The sequence below is a fragment of the Astyanax mexicanus genome, unplaced genomic scaffold (assembly GCF_023375975.1).
Source record: "Astyanax mexicanus isolate ESR-SI-001 unplaced genomic scaffold, AstMex3_surface scaffold_51, whole genome shotgun sequence".
Lineage (NCBI taxonomy): Eukaryota > Metazoa > Chordata > Actinopteri > Characiformes > Acestrorhamphidae > Astyanax > Astyanax mexicanus.
Window position 1 is genome coordinate 194,941 of NW_026040061.1, and position 22,061 is coordinate 217,001.

General features: G+C 39.5%; 2 protein-coding genes across 10 annotated transcripts in view; both read left to right on the forward strand.

Moving 5' to 3' along the window:
- The window catches only part of LOC125780418 (NACHT, LRR and PYD domains-containing protein 12-like), a 119,801-nt gene that overhangs the window by 65,377 nt on the left and 32,363 nt on the right, over nucleotides 1–22,061 (forward strand). For 6 of the 9 annotated variants that reach the window (XM_049474086.1, XM_049474092.1, XM_049474093.1 and 3 more), the window contains one exon: nucleotides 17,232–17,345. The exons of 1 other annotated variant lie outside the window; for it this stretch is intronic. In XM_049474086.1, coding sequence (XP_049330043.1) covers nucleotides 17,232–17,345 — 114 coding nt within the window. Of the gene's footprint in view, nucleotides 1–15,203; nucleotides 15,703–16,092; nucleotides 16,176–17,011; nucleotides 17,120–17,231; nucleotides 17,346–22,061 lie in introns of those variants that run through there. 2 more of the 9 variants (XM_049474088.1, XM_049474089.1) reach the window with 2 other exon arrangements.
- LOC103034343 (E3 ubiquitin-protein ligase TRIM21) lies at nucleotides 224–8,297 on the forward strand. Its single transcript, XM_022664223.2, has 6 exons — nucleotides 224–964; nucleotides 2,069–2,164; nucleotides 4,085–4,315; nucleotides 4,409–4,431; nucleotides 5,867–5,985; nucleotides 6,411–8,297. Exons 1-6 carry the CDS (start codon nucleotides 452–454, stop codon nucleotides 6,941–6,943), a joined length of 1,515 nt encoding a protein of 504 aa, XP_022519944.2. The 5' UTR covers nucleotides 224–451; the 3' UTR covers nucleotides 6,944–8,297.

The window sequence follows — 22,061 nt, forward strand, 5'->3', positions numbered from 1 at the left end:
TGAAGACATGGCAGTAGAAGCAGAGAGTACTGAACCGATCTGCCAGCAGTTCTGATCTGTCCCCAGTAGAGAATAACGCGTGGAGAATTTAGAAATGTTAAATGTGATAATGATAATATGTGATATGTGATAATAATCCTGTACTGTTACACAGCTTACAGCACAGTTTACAGGTAGAATGAGAGGAAATAACGCATGAAACTCTTCATTGCTTGTTATAATTAGTACTAAACATATTGTAAGAGCTATAAGATAGAATGGTAAAAGTATAAAGTGGTAAATGTTTTATGGTCGTAACTGTGTTTGAAAAGAGTGTTTCACTGCATTCAGCAACAAGAGCTTTAGTGAGGCGCTGCGGCACATTCTGCTGCTCTGTTTGCTGCTCATCTAATTTGAGTTAACTCAGAAATCACGCCAGTTTGGTAACTTGAAATTGACTTGCCTTTATTTTATGTCAGGCAGTCCCGGTGTGTTTGTGCGCGCGCGCGGGTGTAATAAGGAAGTTCTCTCAGAGAGTGAAAGTGAAAGTGCTCTTAGGTCTGTACTGCTGGAAAGCGGAGCACCAGGGTCCGGTGCAGTGATGGCATCTCTGGAGGAGGAGGTCCAGTGCACGGTGTGCTGTGATATCTTTACAGAACCGGTTCTGCTGTCCTGCAGCCACAGTTTCTGCAGGAAGTGTCTGCAGCAGGTCTGGAGTAAAGGCCGGCCGGAGTGTCCGCTCTGCAGGCGACGCTCTTCCAAGGAGTTCCCGCCGCTCAACCTGGCCCTGAAGCACGTCTGTGATCTGCTGAGGAAGAGGGAGGTGAAGAGGCTGAACGCTGGGGTGAATTGTGATCTTCATCAGGAGACCCTCTGTCTGTTCTGTCGGAATGATCAGAGGCCGGTGTGTGTGAGCTGTGTGAGCTCCACCAAACACAAGGGACACGAGTTCTGCAGACTGACGGAGGCCGTCCAGGAGAAAAGGGCAAGTGGAAGACTTATCATACACAACACTTTAGTGTAAACTTTTTACACCACGTATACGTTTTTACTGAGTGTAAATTAATAAATAAACAAATAACTAACTTGTAGATCCACACTGGGACACAAGGCGGCGATATATACCTGTAGATCACCATTTCCCTGTTTCTTAAGCTCAATTGGACTTGTTTGAATATAGTCGCGGGTAAAAAATGTTTAATAAAACAGCTGATGAGCAGACAGGATATATTCAGAAACGGCCTGGTGGTGGATATCACGTTTTTAAATTATTCTAATAGTAATAATATTATACTTGTAAAATTATTAATTATTATTAATTATATTATTATATAATATTAATTTCACATACAAAACAAGCTGTGTACTCATCAGACTACAGCAGGAAACACACATCATCACAGCATATTTGCAGGAACCATACATGTATCTGGTGATTCACTGCCTATATTATTAGTATGTTTTTTAGGTTTTTGTAATTATTATAAAAGAAGATTCTAATGAAACAAGTCTATTACAATAATTAAGACTTAGTGAGGATAATTAAATATAGCAATACTAATAATTCCCTTATGAACAAAATGCTTCAATAGTATAATTAGACTTTATTCGGCAGGTTTTAGGGGCTGGACTTTGGGCTGGATATTTTTACTGGATGTTGCAGCCCTGACCAGCCTCATTCCTGGTGAAACAGGGCCGGGCCTTAGACTGGTAAAAGATCTCAGAGCTATTAGGAATCAGGCATTTCGCCATTTGTTAAATCATTATTTAAAACAGCTGACCAGCAGTAGGTCAAACAACTCAAACAGAAGAGAAGGGAAAGGTCAATTATCAGTTCAAATTCCAGCTACAGCTCTAAGCTTCATGCTCAGATGTTTTAGGAAGGCTGAGGGGAGGAGCCACAAGCTAAACATCTGCACAACATTCAATTCAGTTTTAACTGCAGCTCATTTACTAATGTTTTTGGGACTGAGTGTATGTATGCTGAGTCAGGAGAACCTTTATTATTTTATGTGTCAGAATGTCTAGACCAATGGTTTTACATTTACATACAAACTTTACAGTTTAAGATGTTTTCTCTTTTTCTCAGGATGAGCTGGAGGCAGCTTTACACCCACTGAAGGAGAAAGTAGAAAATCTTGAGAAAATCCAGCATATCTGTACTTCCACTGCCAAGTACATTAAGGTAAAATATATCATTTACAATGGCGTGAAAAAGTATTTGCCCCCTACAGATTTATGTTTTTTTTTGTCATACTAACATTTTTATGATTATCAAACAAACTTTGATATCAAACAAATATAACCTGATTAAATATAAAAATCAGTTTTAAATGATGATTTATTTTTAAATAATGAATTATTATACTATCCAGACCAATCTAGCCCTGTCTGAAAAGTGTTTGCCCCTCCATAAATGATGTACTTGGGTTCTGCAGCAGGACAATGACCCAAAGCACTCAAGCAAGTTCACCTCTGAATGGATTAATAAAGTAAATAAAGGTTTTGGAGGGTCTTGTTAAAGTCTGACTGAGATGTTGTGGATGATCTTAAACAGGACTTTTATGCTGGAAAATCCTCCAATGATTCTGAATTAAAATAATTCTGTAAAGAAGAGTGGAACTAAATCCCTCCACAGAGATGTGAAAGACTTGTTATCAGTTATCAGTAAAGCTTGGTTGCAGTTGTTGCTGCCGAGAGTGACACAACCAAATTATAAGATTTAGGGCCTAAACACTTTTTCACACAGGGTTAGATTGGTTTGGACATTATTTCCTTTAATAATAAAAAAAGATTTAATAAAGACTTTTATATTTACTTAGATTATATTTGTTTGTTATTAAAGTTTGTTTAATAATTACACATCAAACAGAGCTGAGAGTAAAACACAGCTGGGACTGTGAACCAGTAAATATTGAGACTGTTCTCTAGGAAATGCTGTAGAAAACCACTTTGTTTCGGAGCATTTAAAAGTAGTAGTAAAACATCTAAAGATTGACCTCAGGGTCAGTCGATCAGAGTGTCTTACTTTACTCTAAAACAGGAAATGCTAAGCTATCCCTGCTAACTCACACTGGGTTTAGGCTGTCACCATGTTTAGCTGTGTAAACACAAAAATAACTTTTTTTAAAACATTTTAACGAAAATAGACAAATTCAATAAATAAAATGACTGCCATAAAATGAATACAATCAAAATGTTCAGGTAAATGTTTAAAAAACGTAAAAATAAATTAAATAAAGTGCAAATTAAAATACAGCTGTATATGCAAATAATGTTTTGGACTTTTGAAATATTGAATGGTAGAACCAGAAGCTGCTCCTCATATTAGTGACAAAGAATAACAGTAACATCAACAGCTATTTGACTATTTTAAAGTAAAAAAATACACTCAAAAAATGTAATAAACTATAAAAATAAACTTCATAAAATGCAAATTAAAATATAGCTGTATCTGCAGTCTTTTGAACTTTTGAAATGCTAAATGGTAGGACCAGAAGCTGATATGCAGATTAGTGATCATTTTGACAAGTTTCAAGTTTCATTTTCTGTTTACTTCTTAATGAGACACTTGGGCCTGCTTCTCAGACTCGCTTTCTCCGTTCACAAAACCATATTTAATAAAATCTGTGGTATATTTTCTAACAACTTTGGCCTTTTTTGATGGGTTACCTTCATTTTTGTCTTCCACTTTTCTCTTAAAATATGCTTCCACTTTCGGTAGTTAGCTGAGGTTCTTCTTCTACGTTTTAAATAAGTTGTTAACATCTGAGTGACGCAAGTGAGAAAGTGTATTGGACCTTATGAAAAATCAAAGGTAAAAACTGTTGTTCTTTTGAGGCCCTCAAGGTGGCGCTCGCGGCCCACGGGTTAAGAATCCCTGTGGTAGACGAAGAACAGTTTTGGGGAATGTCTGCAGAGATGAATAAACTGTTGACCATGTCCAGTGTTTGTTAGCAATGCTAGCCTAGCATCTACTGTTGTGATTGTTAACTTGTCCTGTCTGATGGATTGAATCTGATAACTGAGATAAATCAGCATAGTCTAATTATTTACTGAACTGAAGGCTGGGGAAGTGAGTAAATGAATGAAGGTTCTCTTGTAGAGTCAGGCTGATAACACAGAGGCTCAGATAAAGCAAGAGTTTGCTAAGCTGCACAGTTTCCTACGGAAAGAAGAGGCGGAGCGCATCGCTAAACTCCGCCAGGAGGAGGAGCAGAAGAGCCAGACACTGCAGGAAACCATGCAGACTATCAACAGGAAGCTGGAATCTCTCTCTGAGACTATCAAGACCCTTGAGTACAAGATGAAAACAGAGGATGTTCCTTTCCTTCAGGTGTGTCTGATCCAGCAGGACCTATATCATTACATCACATTATCAATTACCTCTTTTTTAGGATTATTAATTTGAGTCTTGTTTTTTTTTCAGAGCTTCAGCCAGACCAAGACCATGTAAGTTTCAGGTTCTACTATCAGATTAGAGAGTATCAACATCCTTTTTTGTCATACTGATATTTTTCAGACAAACTTTAATATCAGAAAAAGATAACCTGAGATATAAAAAATGTATTTATTAAAGGAAAATCTAGCCCTATGTAAAAAAAATATTTGCCCCCTAAATCTAATAACTTGGTTGCGTCACTCTCGGCGGCAACAACTGCAATGAAGCTTTACTGATAACTGATAACAAGTCTTTCTCATCTCTGTGGAGGAATTTAGTTCCATTCTTCTTTACAGAATTCAGATACATTGGAGGATTTTCCAGCATAAAAGTCCTGTTTAAGATCATCCACAGCATCTCAATCAGACTTTAACTAGACCCTCCAAAACCTTTATTATTTTAATCCATTCAGAGGTGAACTTGTTTTTTGTGTGCTTTGGGTCATTGTCCTGCTGCAGAACCCAAGTTACTCCTGAGCTTAAGGTCTCAAAGGAATAGATGGAGGATTTCATTCTCCTTCAGGATTTTCTGATAAACAGCAGAATTCCTGCTTCCATCAATTACAGCAAGTTATCCAGCAGCCCCAGACCATCACAACACACACACACTACCACCACCATGTTTTACATCATTCAGTATGATGTTCTTTTTATGAAATTATGTGTTAGTTATACGAGAGTTAACTGAGGTGAGTGAGACCTGCAGTTCTTTAAATGTTGTTCTGGGTTCTTTTGGGATCTCCTGGATGAGTTCTTCATGCCCTTTTAAAGTTTATTTTATGTAGCGCCTTTCTAGAAATCCAAGGACGCTTTACAATTTACACGTTTTATACACAACCACTCATCCACACCGATGAGAAGTGGCAGCGTTCAGCGTACTCTCAACCGGAAACAACCGTCCACTTGGAGGACCGCATCGGGCAATACAGCATTAACCCAGTGCCAATTAATACCTGGGTACACAGTCATGCATACATTTACACACACATGCAATTTAGAGTTTAATTTTTGGGGGGAATTTAGAGTATCCTGATCTCCATGTTTTTGGACTGTGGGAAGAAACCTTAGAGGAAACCCACACAGACACGGGGAGAACATGAAAACTCCACCCAGATAGGGACTTGAACCCCAGACCCCAGTGCTGGGAGGCAAATGTGTTAACCACTAAGCCAAAGGGCCGCCCATAGCAAGCACTTAACCCATTATAACAACCAAATATAACAATTGTCTGGATTATGAAAAGCAAAGTCCTTGTATCTCCATTACTTACAATTTTTTAAGTTTGTCTTCAATGTGAATTAGGCATTTGTTGCTTATTTCAGAATGTGATGAAAAATGGACTGATAGAAATGCTGTAAAGTTGAAGATACAAGGTTTTGGACTGTGTTTGGACTGATTGTGGAAAAAAAATGAACTGATATCACAATGTTATGGTTTCTGGTTTCAGGGTACAGGACACACTGCAGGATCCTGGTGATACTCCTGTCCCGCTGATAGATGTTGCTAAGCATCTGAATGTGCTGAAGTACCAGGTGTGGGAGAAGATGCTGGGCATAGTGCAGTACGGTGAGTTCACCACAGGAGGCGCTGCAGTGTAGAGCCTTTACACCCAGCTACGATCTTTTACTACCTTTAGAACAGGAAATGATGTAACTACCCGTTCCGATGTTCATATAAAGAGCTAATTTCCCCCTGAGATCCACCTACAGCTTCTGTATGAGTCTATGAAATTTAATCACCCATTATTCATTTCCACACCAGCCTGTTTTCACCCTTGTCCTTGCACACTCTACCTTTACCACTAATTGTATGCTAATCAGCTGTGTCTGCTGAAGGATAATTGAATTTATACAGGTTTAGATATTCAGTGTGTGGAATTCTGCTCAGTTCTGATGGTTTTAATAGATTTGATGTCATATTGTGCCGTGTTCCTAAGAGGTTTTAGAGATGGAACACAGAACGGTGTAACCGGACTGTTTGTGCCGTTTCAGTGCCGCTGTGTTTGGACCCTCTTTCTGCACATGCCCAGCTCTCGCTGTCGGAAGAGCTGACCAGTGTGAGCTACAGCCACCGGGGTAAAGGCATCCCTGGCAACCCGGAGCGCTTCGACCCGTATGTGTTTGTGCTCGGGGCCGAAGGCTACGACGGCGGAACCCACAGCTGGGAGGTGGAGGTGGGCAACAAGGCGAACTGCCGCATCGGGGTGGCCCGGGGGTCCGTGCAGAGAAAGGGCCACTTCTCTGTATGCCCGAAGGAGGGGCTGTACACCATTGTGTTCCGAAAACGAGAGTTCCATGCGGGAACCTTCCCTGAGACCCGTTTGGACTTTAAGAAAAAGCCTCAGAGAATAAAAGTGTGTTTATCGTACGACAAAGGTGAGGTGACCTTCACTGACCCCAGTGACGGAACTGTGATCTATATCTTTAAGGACACTTTCACCGAGAGGCTGTACCCTCTGTTTGGGCCAGCAAAAGACTCTGCCCCCCTGCGCATCTGCCCCATGACAGTAAGTGTCTCATATTAAAGCTGATCTACCAATCAGTGAACTGATCTGACCAGGACTACAAATTCCCCAAATACAGACAGGAACAGACACTCACTCATACATACTGTTATTTAAAATGCAAAAATTCATACAATACAGCAAATATTCCTTAAATGTTTCTGCAAGTTAACGCTTGACCAATTCTGTCTGGAGATTCTGCTCTGCCCATCAGAATTAAGTTTGGTTAAAAATCTGTTGTTTCCTGGCACAGACAAAAATGTTATCGTGGTCCATATGTAACTGGGAGGGTTTAGGACTTTGAGGAGGCTGCTGCAGAAGCTTATTGTTGGTCCACTTTATGTTTTCTAAACCTCTTCTCATGGGTTTGAGGTTGCTCTTCTTCTGAAACTCCAAACTGTGTCCAAGTTTTGAGTGTTGAGCTGATGGTTTGAGGGTCTGCTGAAGAACACTGGGGACACATTTCTTCTTCATGACTCCACCCACTGTATGAAATCCTTATCAGTTCCACTTGCAGCAGAACAGCTCCACAGCATGGAACTCTCACCACCATGTTTAACAGCTGATTACTGTATTACATGCTAACACTTACAGATCGAATTTACATAATGCTAGCTGAATCAAAAGCTGAAGCTGCTAATTGTTGATTAAATCTCAGATAATAATAAAAAGTATTCTGTCTGGTTCAGTTTGAAAAGACTGGTGTTATTTTATAACAGCCCCTTTAATGTTTATTGATAACATATTTGAAAATATAATACAGTGCATAGAGAATGTTATAATGTGTTAAATGTATTATATGGAATTATTTTATCTTTACATGTTTTGTAAAATTGATAACTTAATGACTAGAATAAAAATAGCAGCAGGTATGCTGGTGTTATTGGCATCTCTGTGGTGCTGTTCATAAGAGGCGTGGAACCATTTTTCTCTGTAAAGCGACTTTGAGACAACTTCACAGATTGGCTTGTCAAGTGTGAAGATACCTGGAGTGTAATACCTAAATCCAGTTTTATTTATTACTAGAAATGTATAAATAACTAGCCACTCACTAAAACTGCAGTACATTTATGTTACCAAAATATAAATATAAGGCCTGTGTGTATAACAGTGTTTTTCCGTTATAACGAATAAATCTGAATATTCGTTGCTGTGAAGAAGATCAGGGTCCATATCTGATTTTCCTTCTCTAATCTGACAACAGTAGCTGTACTGTTTCTGCTGAAAATGATCAACAATAAATACTGACTGAATTGCTAACCTCTGTTTGCTATTATACTTCATGTATTTGTTTATTCATAAATTAATGTATTTGTTTGTGTTCATGCAGAAATATAGGATTGTTTCCGTATAATTCATTTTGTATATTTAGTAAACTTTTTAATGATGTTTACTTATGAAAGTGTACCATTAAAACAGATCTGACCTGTTCAGGCTGGACTATAAGAGACCTCTGGAGATGTTTGTGGTATCTGTACAAAGACTAGCTTTACAGCAGATTCTTTATTTCCTATAAGTTGTGACGTGGGCGAAGCCTCCATGAACATCAGTGAGTTTTTAACCCTTGACCCGCAGTTCATCAGTTCTCCTTCCTTGAACACTGTTGGCAGGTACTGTCCACTGCATACCAGGAACACTCCATATGTCCTGCCTAATGTCTTGCAGATGTTTTGAACCAGTTAGTATCTAGAACATCACAGTGTGTCTGATGTAGTAGGAAGAATAAAGCTCGCCCCCAGCCAGCGTTCCGGTGGATGTGCTCAATTCCTTCAGCAGATCACCTGATTTACCATTGAGTGTATGAAATGGCTACAGCAGTTCAATTTCCAATCACTAGTGAGTGATTTCTTGTGTGTGTGAGCATACTTGGCCAATTAAGGTTGATTCTGATATACATTTATAGATTAGGCAGCGAGTGAACAGTCAGTTTTTGTAGTTGGATGTATTAAAGCAAAAACATTTTTGCTCACAGGATCTTCGCTACTTTCTTCAGAATGAGAAAATCGTTCTTTTTTTATATTTGTGTTTATTTGACTGTTTGATCCGAATTTTCTATAGTAAGACTGCATCACTGTTTATTAACTCCATTCATCAAAAAATGTGCACACAGTATAAATATAGTAAAGCAGATTAAAAAAAGTAAACAAAGTGTTAAACATTTTTGCATTGCAGTGGCTAGACTTAGACTCAGAACAGCCAGAGCCAAGACGCAAAGTGCAACTATGCAGAAAAGATCCACAACCACTTCCTGGACACTGCTGACACTCAGCGCATGTGGCAGGGCATCCAGACCATCACCAACTACAAGACATCTGCTTGTAACAGTGATGCCTCCCTTTCAGATGCACTGAACTCCACGACAGCAAGGAAGACATCACCTCCTTCAAACGACCAGGTACTGTGCCTGTCCTCAGCTGATGTGCGGAAAACTCTACTCAGAGTCAACCCACGGAAAGCCCCCGGACCAGACAGCACACCTGGCAGAGTGCTCAGAGGATGTGCAGACTATAATTATACACATAAATGCTGGATTGGTGATAAATCTGGAGATCTGCAGGACGAGGAAGTGCTGCAATCTGGTGGAGACTGTGTTCCTGTGAAACCCTTGCTGTGTGTGGGTGAACATTATCCTGCTGAAAAATGAAAGTTCTGCAGGAAAGAAAGCAGCAACATCCAGCAGGACCAGTATCTGCTCCTTAGTGGGAGGAGGAACATGAGGAACACTGCCCTCTAGAGAGACCTGTACTCCTAATAAATAATAATATTAATAAACAACAAATGCTGTGTTTATAAGAATCAGTATTACAGTATTATTAAACATGATATCATGATACTTTGATGTATTGAATTTTTACACCTCCAGTCCTGTTCACACTGATGTGTTTGGATCTGGTCAGATCCAGAAATGCCAGGTCGTTAAAGCACATAGACGCAGGTATACCTGAGAGGGAGTCCAGTTATCCCAGACAAAATGTATTGATCTCTGATCCCTAATTCAGTCGATCGGTCATGTGACCCGTGATAATTTAGTTAATAACAGAAGATGCTAGGCTAGCACGGCTAATACCCCACACTTAACCTGTTGCTATAAAGGGCTGCATTAGCACGGTTCTGTTTAGTCCAAATAAATCTGATCTCAGTTCTTATCAGTGTAAATACTTCTGTAGAACCGGTTCTGGTTCTAACTGTGTTTGTTCGGCCCAGTCTGACGTTCTGCGTAAAAACGTACGAGCGCCTCTTCTTCCTCGTAGCTCCGAGCGCCGAGAGCATGCGGATATGGATGGACGTCATCGTCACGGCAACAGACGAGCACAGCAGATACTGACCAGCACTCCTCCACCTGTCCTCCAACCACTTCTCCATCCTCCACACACTTTTCCTCTATCCTCTACCACCTATTCTCCAACCACTCCTCCACCCACTTCTCCTTCATCCTCCAACCACTTCTCCATCCTCTACCACCTATCTTTTAACCACTTCCCCACCCACTTTTCCTCCATCCTCCACCCACTTCTCCTTCATCCTCCAACCACTTCTCCATCCTCTACCACCCATCCTTTCACCAACTCTCCATCCTCCAACCACTTCTCCTCCATCCTCCACTCACTTCACCCATCCTACAACCCACTCCTACACCCACTCCTCCATCCTCTACCACCCATCCTTTCACCAACTCTCCATCCTCCAACCACTTCTCCTCCATCCTCCACTCACTTCACCCATCCTACAACCCACTCCTACACCCACTCCTCCATCCATCCTCCATTCCCCTTCTCCTCCATCCTCCACAACTCCTCCACCTGCTCCTCAATCACTCAGGACACTTGGATTCCTGTGCTGGTAAATGTTCTCTTAGTGTCTGTTGGATGACTGGATTCCTGCGTTCTTTCTTAGTGCTTTTCAACCAAAATAACGCTGGTTCTGAACTGGTTCCTTTCAGGCTTTTAGAACCATTGGTGCTTTTAGTGAACCGGCCCCTGTTTTCACCAGTTATAGTGGACCCAAGGATACTGTATGTCACAGCATACGTGATATACATACATCAACAGAGGGAGCTGAAGCTCCTACTTTTATTTTTTTTATTTCTATTGTTCTTGGTAGAAATGTGTTGAACAGTTCAAAATTCGGTTAGCGAACCAGAACAGAGTCCGTTCAAAGTGCTATCAGTGTGAGAACGGTCTGTATATAATGTGGCCCTCCTGTGGCCAGTTTGAGAACTACACTACATTACTTACGGGGTTGCTTCGTTTATTAACATTCAAATGTGAAAATTAAATGAATGTAAGAGTGTCTGCGTCTGGTCTCATATCTATACCACAAATTATCAAGTAATAATTTAGCTAAATATGTTTTAAGGCCCCGTGTCTGCGTGGGTTTCCTCCAGTACTTAGTAACGCGTTACTCTAATCTGACCCTTTTTTTCAGTAACGAGGAATCTAAAGCGTTACTATTTCCAATCCAGTAATCAGATTAAAGTTACTTATTTAAGTCACTGTGCGTTACTCTCTCTCTCTCTCTCTCTCCACCTCATCTCCTCCACACACACACACACCGCTCCCTTACCCATTCCCCCTCCGCTCTTCCCCAATCACACGCGTCTCGCTTTCTCCCCTGTCTCTCTCTCGCGCTCGACGTGTCTTTAGCGTTTTCGTTTTTCGCCAGTTCTCGGGCTCCCTATCTCTTTATAAAGGCGTTTTTTTTGCGGCCGCGTCCCAATTCACTAGCCAGGACAGCGGTCTGCACAGATCTGATTGGCAGAGGAGAGCGTTTGAAGATTTTACACCACACGTGATTGGAAGTTCACTGTGGCGCAGAGCGCACAATACCGTAAAGACAATAAAGGTTCCGGTGCTTTAAATGAACACTGTCAGAATTAAATCCTTCTCAGTAGTTGGGTCCGGTATGGGTCCGTATTGGACAACGTCTGGGTCCGGACCCGGACCGCAGTCTGCAAATATGTGATCCCTGGTCTAGACCATATACACGGTTCTGTTTTATAAAACCACTCCTTGCTGCCCTGCAGAGAACAACAAGTTCAATATTCAGTTTTACAGTGTTAAATATGTCAGGTCAAGAAAGACTTTCTTTATTTTATATATTTTTAATAAAAACAAGTATTTGTTTAGTAAAATCAAGAAAGACCATATTTTATTTTTTATTAAAAAAAAATATTTATGCTAAGTTAATTTTTTTATTTTTATAAAAAAAACTTATTTTTTTAGGAAATAGTTCAACTTAATAGAGATAAATTGTTGCTGTTAAAAATGCATTTTCCAATAAAGGGAGTATTGGTAAAACTGGTTATAATGTTTATGTTAAGGCGGCGGGAGGTGGTGTCTGCAGCTGCTGAAAGTAACTAATAAAGTAACTTGTAAAGTAACTTAGTTACTTTTAAAATCAAGTAATCCATAAAGTAACTAAGTTACTTTTTAAAGGACTTTTTTTTTTAAAGAGACTTTTTCAAAGTAACTATACCATCACTGGTTTCCTCCCACAGTCCAAAGACGGCACGTTCAGACTAATTGGACCTTGATTGAAACTGTCCCTTAGGTGTGAGTGTGTGAGTGAATGTGTCTGTTTGTCTGTCTGTGTCTGTCTGCCCTGATGGATTGGCGGCCTGTCCAGGGTGTATCCTACCTTCCGCCCCGATGCCTGCTGGGATAGGCTCCAGCCCTTAACGGATAAAGCGGTTGACAATGAGATGAGATGAGTATGTTTTAAGGCTCAGAATTTCTGGATATTATTAAACTAAGATTCTCTCTCAGGAGTAGTGAAGAGATCAGTTACCAGGATGTTATACAGGAGTTTTGTTGTGTTAAAAGAACTGTATAATCAGAAGCAGAACCGAGTCAGCATGTTAAGAACCAGTGCCTTCTCTACAGCCCGTCACCAAACATTTTAGATCTCCTAACTCAAAAACTAATAATTTCAAAAAGTATTAAACAAGTTTAATAGTTTATTAGATCAGTAGTTATTTTTTAAATATTTTTATTTTTTAATTGATTCATTTATCTTTAAAAAATATATGAATATGTATCGTAATAGCCATTGTTCATATAGCTAAATAAAAAAATATTTTTAGTCTCAATTAAATTAAAATACATTGCAAATACATGGAATGAAATTGTATATAATAATATAATTGAAATTCATAATATTTTATGTTTTGAGTGCAATAGAAAAATCTGTAATAGTGTGTTAATGAATTAAGAGTCCATTATTAATAGCTATATATGTAATATTTTTTTGTAATTCTCTGTATAATTCTGTCTTTGGTCGCTTAGCAACAGCAGCGCGCTACATTTCCCGGCGGAAGGATCAGCGAGTATTATCATTAATAACTCGGTTATTTCAGCATTTGTAGATCAGTACTCCTCCTGGGTGTTTCTAGAAACAATGAGACATGTGAGTTCAGTTGAGTTCAGGCGATTTCGAGTGATTTTAAGTGAGTTTATCTGATTTTAAGTAAGTTATGGTGAGATTCTACTCTCCTGTCAGATTCCTGTCACATTAGCCTGTTAGCAGCTAACAGAGTTAGCAGTGAATTAGCCCCGTTTCTCTTAAACTGTTTAATAAACGGAGGAAACACTAATAATTTATGGGTAAGTTGATGAGATTAAAGAAGTTTAGACTAATCTAGACTAATTAAATGCTGGTTTTAGGCGCAGTTTAAGTTCAGAAGCGGGTAAATTACTGGCTGTAGCTAAACGCTGCTGAAGTTTCTGAGGAGAAAGAGCATTTATTAGCTGCTGTACCTGAATAAGAAGAGTTTTAAGTGTTTAGATTAAACTAATTACCACTATTCTCACTGTTCTTCTCACTGCTATCTGTTATTTTAATTAATTTACCCCAGTAAAGTACAGTACAGTAAGTTATCCTCCAATTTTACCTCAGTTTAAGAGCCAGTTTAACAGATTTTTAAACTAATATTTCTCCTCCATCAGCCGGAGATTCCAGAGAGTTTACGCTGGAAACTCCTTAAACCTTCCTGCTGATTATATTTTATGGTAAATTCTGATGTAATAGTGTTTAAACTAATTAAATAATAAAATACTGTTATTCTGCTGCTGGTTTTCAGTGAACAGTAAACACTGTTATTGATGGTTCTCTTCATGGACAGGCTCCTTCCCATCATTTATTTATCTGCAGTTCTCTGTGAATAAATGCATATTTTCAGCTATTTCGGAGCTAAATGCAGAATATGTATGTTATTTTACTAACACATTTATGTATGTTACTAAAATGGCTCATGCTATTTTATGTTATGTTATGTTTAATGTGCAACACAAAACAAATGTTTGTATTAGAGTCGGCCATAACATTAAAACAACTGTTAGGAGGTGTGAATAACTTTAATTAACCAATTACCTGTTGATTTTCAGGAGAAATGGGAGAGTAAGAATCTGAAACACTTAAAGAGAACCAAACTGTAATTTCCTTAAATTTACCTCAAACATTTAACACTGACTTTTTCTTTTAATCAAATTATTATTTTCTGTTTAGATTCTCTCAGTCAGAAAAAAATAGGCAGATATTTTTAATAATAAATAAAAATAAAATAAAATAATAAAACTGTAATTATATTTGTTAGATGTCGAACATCTTAATGACACTAGATGGAGCTGTGCGCTTTTTTATTTTTTACCCATATTGTTTTAGCGCCATTATCTCACTGTGTAAAGTTAAATTAAATATTGACATTATTTTTACTGATTGATACAAAAGATAACATTCATACTATTCTCATTTTCCATTAAACATGAACTACGTGTTATATCTGCCCAATATCATTTATTTTACTACCGGAAATAGACAGATGAGTACATCATTAATAATGTGACATGTTGGAATATATATCATAATCATAATATAATCAAATTCATAAATTCATAAATAAATAATTATAAATGTGTCAAACAGTAGTTGTAATAGTGGTACTAATAATATGGAAGAGTGCAGCTGAACTGGAGCATATAGCGAGTTATTAAGAATTTTATTCAGAGAGATAATAACAGTGATAGCTTTGAAGATTTGAAAAGTTATAGATTTGAAAATTGTGATGATCGCAGTGTTAATGAAGCCTTTTTACGTTCTTATTGTTATTTTAACTTTCTATATTTGATTATAATAAATTGTGATATTTGTTTTACAAAATAGTGACTGTAGGAGTTTTGTGAAATGTATTATTTGTGCACATTTTATTATACAATTCATTAAAAATAAAAAGAGTGAAGGAGGGGGCGGGGTTTAGAAACAGAGCGGGAAAGAGAGAGATGAAACGCAGTGAAGGAGAAAGTGAAAGTAAGTTCAGTTTCCTCCATTAGAAGAGAACAGAAGTCCGGATTGACTCGGTAAGTTCAGAACTGAAGAGAATGTAGAACAGAACCGTGTAGCTTAAAGTCAGAACCGGTTCTAAAGGTTCCTCAGATCCAGAACCGGTTCTTTAAGCTCAGCTCAGTGTCCGATTCCACTGGAAGAACCAGGATCAGCATGGAGATCTGAACCGGGCCTGGATCAGACCTGGACCTGGTCTAGATCAGACCGGCTGGAGAACAATCAGCTGTAACAGATCAATAATGCTGTAAACTGAAGAGAAATGCGCAGATATAGATCGATATTTATTGATCACAGTGTAGTTTATGCTGTTTAAAGCGCATTACTGCTTAATGTGGGCTTTGATCTGTTGGGGAGATAAAAACACGGAGCTGCTATAAAGGCGTGTTTATATGCAGTAGCGCTGTTCAACCAGCAGGGGGAGCAACGGAGCTCAAGATCACGTGGTGTGTTAGTGTTTTTAATCCTGCTGTTTTATATTATACTTAAATAACATTTATTTAATACTATTAATAGTAATATTTTAATCATTATTAATATAAATAATTAGTGTTAGTGTTTTTAATCCTGCTGTTTTATATTATACTTAAATAATGTTTCTATTCTGATTCAGTATCATAATACTACTACTAATACAAATAATAGAATAGTGTGTTTGTTAATAATGTTGTGTAATGACAGTAAATGTCAGTAATCTAAGCTAATTTGTAATGAGGTTAAATCACACTGTTATGAAATGTTTTTGTTGATTTTGTTTAATTGTTTAATGCAGTTCTGATAATAATGTTATTATTGTAAGAATAGTGGTTTTATTGTAATGGCTGATCTGTTCTCAGGGGTTCCAGCTGTGTGTGAATGAAGAAGAGTAAATGATGGATCCTCAGAACTCCAGCAGTGGAGGAGGAGCCTCTGTCCTAAAGTGAGTAAATTAACTGATAGATTTTATTAGTAAAGTATTGTATTAATATTTTAATGGATGCAGCTCTAATCCTGGACCTGTGTTCCATTCTACCGATTTAAATACACAGAACCGGGGTTCTCCTGGACCAGAGTCAGAATGATATTAATTCTTTATTAAAAAATTATTCAGGTATAAAATAAACTAATTTAATAATCTGAGTTTGGCGTCTTTAGCACATGCTAATCGCTGGCTGTGATTTTACTGCAGAATAAATATTATTTGTGGTGGATTGAATTTACTCATTATAACTTGCTGGAAATGAGTAGCTGCATTATTTATGAAAATGGTTTATAATCATCTGTAAAGGAACTCCTAGCAGAAATGAGGGGATCCTGATGTCCTGCATTTGTATGATCAGATGATAAGGACTGGGTGTGTTACTAAAAGCTGTGAGGTAGAGCTTCTCACTAAAACATCTGGTTACTACAGTTAACCCATCACTGATCACAACAGATCACCTGGCTGATCCATTCTGTTCTCATCTATATCTTTTGCTATCTAACGTTCCCATGGAGAGAACTAAGGTTAGCAGAGAGTTGGCTAATATTAGCTGCGAGCTAGTACTAACGTTAGCGGCAAGGTGGCTAACTAAAAGGTAAAAATAATCCTTTACTATAAATAAAATAAATAAATACATTTAAAATTTACATGTTTTATATTAGAAAATAGTGCAAGAACCCTGCAGGCTTTGGGAAGCTTCTAAAACAGTTATAAAAAAGTTAGTGTGGAACCTGTGAATGAGTTTACTCCACACTTTACTCTCATCATCAATCATTATAAATATCTGTTTTTAGGAGGAAGAGAGCAGCATCTCCAGCCCCCAGTGGAGTGTCTATGAAGAGTGATCAGTCCATGGAACCACCTCTAAAGTTCAGCAGAGGAGGAGGAAGCTCTGGGTCTCGGTACATCACTGCACTAAACTACTGTTCTGTTCTGAGAGTGAAGCTCTTCAGTTCCTGATCTTTATTAAAGATGTGCTGTGTGTTGGAGTTTCACTGTGTTTAATGTTAACAGAACTGAAACCCAGAGAGGAGCTTCTCCAGAACCCAGTGGAGTGTCTATGAAGAGTGACGCCTCCATGGGTACTCCTCCGCAGTTTAGCGGTGAAGCTGTGACCTCTGACCCAAAGTGAGTGAAACTCAACTTATCTCAACTTATAAAACAACAGCTGAACGAAAGTGCTGTACAAAGATAGTTATAAAACAGTGGGGATGGAGCAACTTAACAAGGTAAGGTGGGTCGAGTCCATTTAAAGATTTAAAAACAAATAAAAGAATCTTAAAATGAACTATAACATGTACAGGCAGCTAGGAGGGAGGCCAGAATGGGAGCTAAATGCTCTCTCTTTCCTCGTTGATCCTGTTAAAAGTAACCAATACAATGTGGTCCAGACCAGGTTTCTTGGTTGCACTACAACATGTTTAATACCCACAGAAACAACACAAGAGGACAGACTGCTGTTAATAATGGAGAGAACTAGACTGTGAAAGACCTAGCATCACAGGAAGATCCTGCAGGCTTTATATTGTCCACCACAATCTTTACAGTATTTGTATTTATACAGTAGGTAACAGCGCATAGCACAATGTCAGCATGTCCCACACCAAATAAAGTGACTTTAAAGTTGGAAAATAAAGACAATACAATGCGCTGTTTACATTTAAAGTAATTTTTAAACACAGTCGCTATTTCTCCTTCCCAGCCTGAATTAAAATATAGACAGCCTGTCAGGTGTGGCTGGAGAAAAGGCACTAAGGCGGATGCAAATGCGAGTAATTTTAATGAACAATAAAGGAATAAACAAACCTGAAAACAAGGAATATGGAGAATACATAGAACACTGGAAACAAGGGACCTAACAGACATATAGCACAAGAACCAAGAACAAGTATAGCACAAGAACGAACACAAAGACAGAAAACACACTGACTATATATATACAGACGAGAAACAGGAAAGGTAATGACGGGGCAGAGTAACAAATTAACAGACACGATAAAATGTGAAAAAAAAAACAGGGAAACGTGAGCACAGATGCGAAATGACATGGAAACAGCACGTAAAAACCGAACCCCGGGGGCCGGCAGAAGGGAGGGGCCAGGACACTGGACAGGGGCACAAACAGAGACTGAATGGAGGGCTGGACTGGGTACATGAATGGAGACAGGACATGAGACAGGGGCCAGACACTGGACATGGACTGGCAGGGAGCTGACATGTGGACTGGATAGGGGGCAGGAGGAAGAACGGAGACTAGACAGGGGCTGCACTGGAGACTGGACAAAGGACTGGACAGGGAACTGGACATTAGACATCAGACTGGAGGGAACAGGGATGAATACATTAACTGGGACACTTGACAGGGACGGGAACAGTGACAGAAACAGAGACAGGCACTGGGACAGGGACAGTCATGCGAACAAAGGTAAACATAGGTGGGTGCCCAGGACTGGAAAACATCTGTGGGGCAGTCAGTGGGGCCTACCTGGGCACAGTTCTTGGGGTAAAGTTGGGAGGCCTTGAAGCAGGCCTGGGTGCACTGGGCCTGGAGCTCAAAGCACGAGTGGGAGCAGGTGCGGTGGGTGCTGCAAATACAGGTTCTGGTGCAGTGGCAGCCGCGCATGCAGGTTCCGGGTGGCAGGAGCCGCGGAGTGTGGCGCTGCTGCCGCGGGAGCCTTGAAAGTTAGCTCTGGAGCCACCGGGGAAGCTAGCTCTGTAGTTGCCGGGGAAGCTAGTTCTTGAGCCACCGGGGAGGAGGGAGCTGGCGTCTGGAGAGTCGCCGCTGCTGCAGCTCTTTCCGGGGTGGAGGCGGCAGATTCTTAAAAGAACTATGGCACACAAAGGAAAGCTGGAGGCAGGACTGCGCTCGGGCGTAGTGGCTGGCGGACTGGTGTAGGAGGGTAGTCCGCTTCATCCGAGCTGGACGCAGGTGTGAGGAAGTCTATATAGTCCCAGAAATAAGACTCCTCACAACCTGCAACCCTGCCAGCCTCACCTCCCCCGTAGTGACGGGCGATGCCAGCTACTCCAACCATTAGCAGAACCGAGAACGCTGCTACCCCCCCTTTTTTTCTTAGGTGCCGGGTAGTCAAGGGGTCTACGGAGGGGTAGCTCGCTGTGTCCATATAGGAGGTTGGTTCTTCTGTCAGTTGTGGCTGGAACAAGGATGCAGAGGCGATTCAAATGCGAGCGATTTTAATAAACAAAGGAATAAATAAACTAAAAACAAACAAACAACAGAAACAAAACTGAAAATGAGGAACATGAAGAATATGTAAAACACTGGAAACAAGGGCCCAACCTAACAGGTGTATTGCAGGCACACAAACTGACACAGGAACAGGAAACACATGGACTATATATACAGTCGAGAAACAGGAAACAGCTGGCGTCAGGTAATGATGGGGCGGGGTAACCAATGAACACAGGTGATCACACTACAGGCAGAGACACAGGAGGAACACGCAGGATCAAGTAGGGAAATATTCCAGAAGTTTTCAATTTGGTAAAATCAAAGAAACTCCTCATTTTTAAGTGCTCTCTTATTTTTTCCATATATATATATATATATATATATATATAGACAGTAGGGGGATCAGTGTTAGGTGGGATTGGTGGTGATTTAATGGTAGTACAAGTTGTGATGGCTGTGGATATGTTGGGTGATGTGAATTCATATAAACAGTTCAGTCTTTGTCTACAATCAGAATAAATTGTTTCAGAACTACTGAGATCTAGAGCCAGTCATTATCTCTAATCATAATCACGGCAGCTGTGCATGAAATTACACAAACGTGCTTCATATAGAGTTCCTCATACAGTGAGAACAGTTATTATAAGCAGTAATATCAGTGATAAAAGCAGGACAGTGGGAGTCGGTTAGTGGTTTATACTTGATGATAGAATTAGTGTTCCGTCAGGGTGCTGTGTCTACAGTAAATTTTGCAAATTGATGAACTTTTACAGAATTCCACTCGGATAACATTCTTTATAGAGCTTTTAAGAGACAAAAAGTACACAGCACTCAAGCTAGACTTTTGTGAACAGTGATTGGTATCCAGGCTGGCACTGCACACCTTTGATCTGAAACATATTCCTGGCAGCAAGAATACAGTAGCTGATGCTCTGAGCAGAGACCCTCTCAGAGAAATAGTCAGTCTCAGACTCATAACTGAACCCTACAACTGCTTGCTTGCAGTGGTCACCTCAGTGTACCTCATTATTGTTAGTTGTTTTAGATAAGTGTCAGCTAAATTCAATGTAATGTAATTTAAAAGGAGTTAGTGAAGATGGGATTCAAGACATATTCAATCTTAGGGTACAATGTCTTCAATCCACCACTATGTCAATGTCTTTGAATGTTTCTTTGTGATAGTGCCACTATCAAAGCTTGCTTGGATACACATAAGCAATGGGAAATGACAGCAGAGCCAATAATATCACAAGCCATCCAGTCTCAGACCAAGTATTTTGGTCTTACCTACATAGTCAAGAGTTTGATCCAAGTATTTAAATAAATTGTCAACCAGAAGAGGCAGCCTTTAAGGTAAGAAAGGAGAGGCCTGAATGTGACGGCGTTGGAACTACCCAAGCTGTTGGAAAAACTGCAGGTCCAAGATGGTGCCTGTAGGTCTTTGAAAAAAGGCTCTGAAGGGAATACATGACCTTGCCGATCATCAGGGACAAACTGACATTACACCTGGCATGTCAACCTTTTTTCTGGCCTAATATGAAACATGAAAGTTGCATGTTAAACTATGCGATGTATCTTGGCCATGACAATCGTTGTAACAGAGGACCTCATGAAGCTAGCTCATTCTTTTGTATGTTCCAGTCAAACAGCTAAGCAAGTTGCTAAGATCATATATTTTGCATGTACAGGTTCCCAGCAAATATTCACACAGATCAGGGAACTAATTTAAAATGCTTTCCTAGCAAAGCCTTTGAACTGTCAGGAATCTCTAAGTCCTGTACCACTGCGTACCATCCCATGGGGAACAGAGGGAATGAAAGGTTTAACTGTATGTTAGGGAAAATGTTGAGAGTGCTCCCCCTTCAGGAAAAGCACAAGTGGCCTGAACATGTAAAGACTTTGACATTCACATACAATGCAACAGTACACAAGACAACAGGGTATGCCCTGTTTTAGCTAATATTTGGCTGCATCCCAAGACTCCCCATTGACGTAAAGTTCAAGCAGGTGTTGCACAGTCCTGTGGTTGTCAACCATGGCATGTATGTGAAGTCATTGTCATTGCCAGTGATTCCAAGACTGATGAGAATGGAGAGGAGGATCTTGTGGTTGACCCTGTCGAAAGCTACAGAGAGATCAAGACGAAGAATCCAGTGGTCAAGAGCATACAGAGGATGAAAAATACAGTATTACCTCACATAGCACTTGTGCAGATTCTCCTGATCAAAGGTTAGATTAGACTTAGACTTATTAGACTTCCCACATAGAGGCATTTCAAATGCTACTGATTCACCAGTACACATTGGTACTGACATGCCACAGAGTGCCATTGACACACGAGATTTTGTCAGATCTCATGTAGGGTTGTGAAAAGAGTTAGCCAATAAGAAATCTCAGTACATTCTTAATGTTTGGCTTTATCCTGAACTGTTTAGCAGGTAGCTCATATAGTTGAATTATTAAAGAATTTGATTTTTTATTACCCTGTACTAGTTATGATAAGAATGGTTAAAAGACATAATGAGTTTCTGATAAGCAAATCAATTTGTTCTTTAAGCCATCTGATCAGGATTTTAGTAAAATATAAGTGGAGGTGAAAGTAGCAGAAACAGAAAATAATATTTCCTGTATTTTTTTCACATAAAATCCCT

Coding starts and splice junctions, on each gene's coding strand:
- LOC103034343 (XM_022664223.2), top strand. CDS start 452: ATGTCAGGCAGTCCCGGTGTGTTTGTGCGCGCGCGCGGGTGTAATAAG. Junction 965..2,068: donor AGGCCGTCCAGGAGAAAAGG/GCAAGTGGAAGA, acceptor TCTTTTTCTCAG/GATGAGCTGGAGGCAGCTTT. Junction 4,432..5,866: donor TTCAGCCAGACCAAGACCAT/GTAAGTTTCAGG, acceptor TTCTGGTTTCAG/GGTACAGGACACACTGCAGG.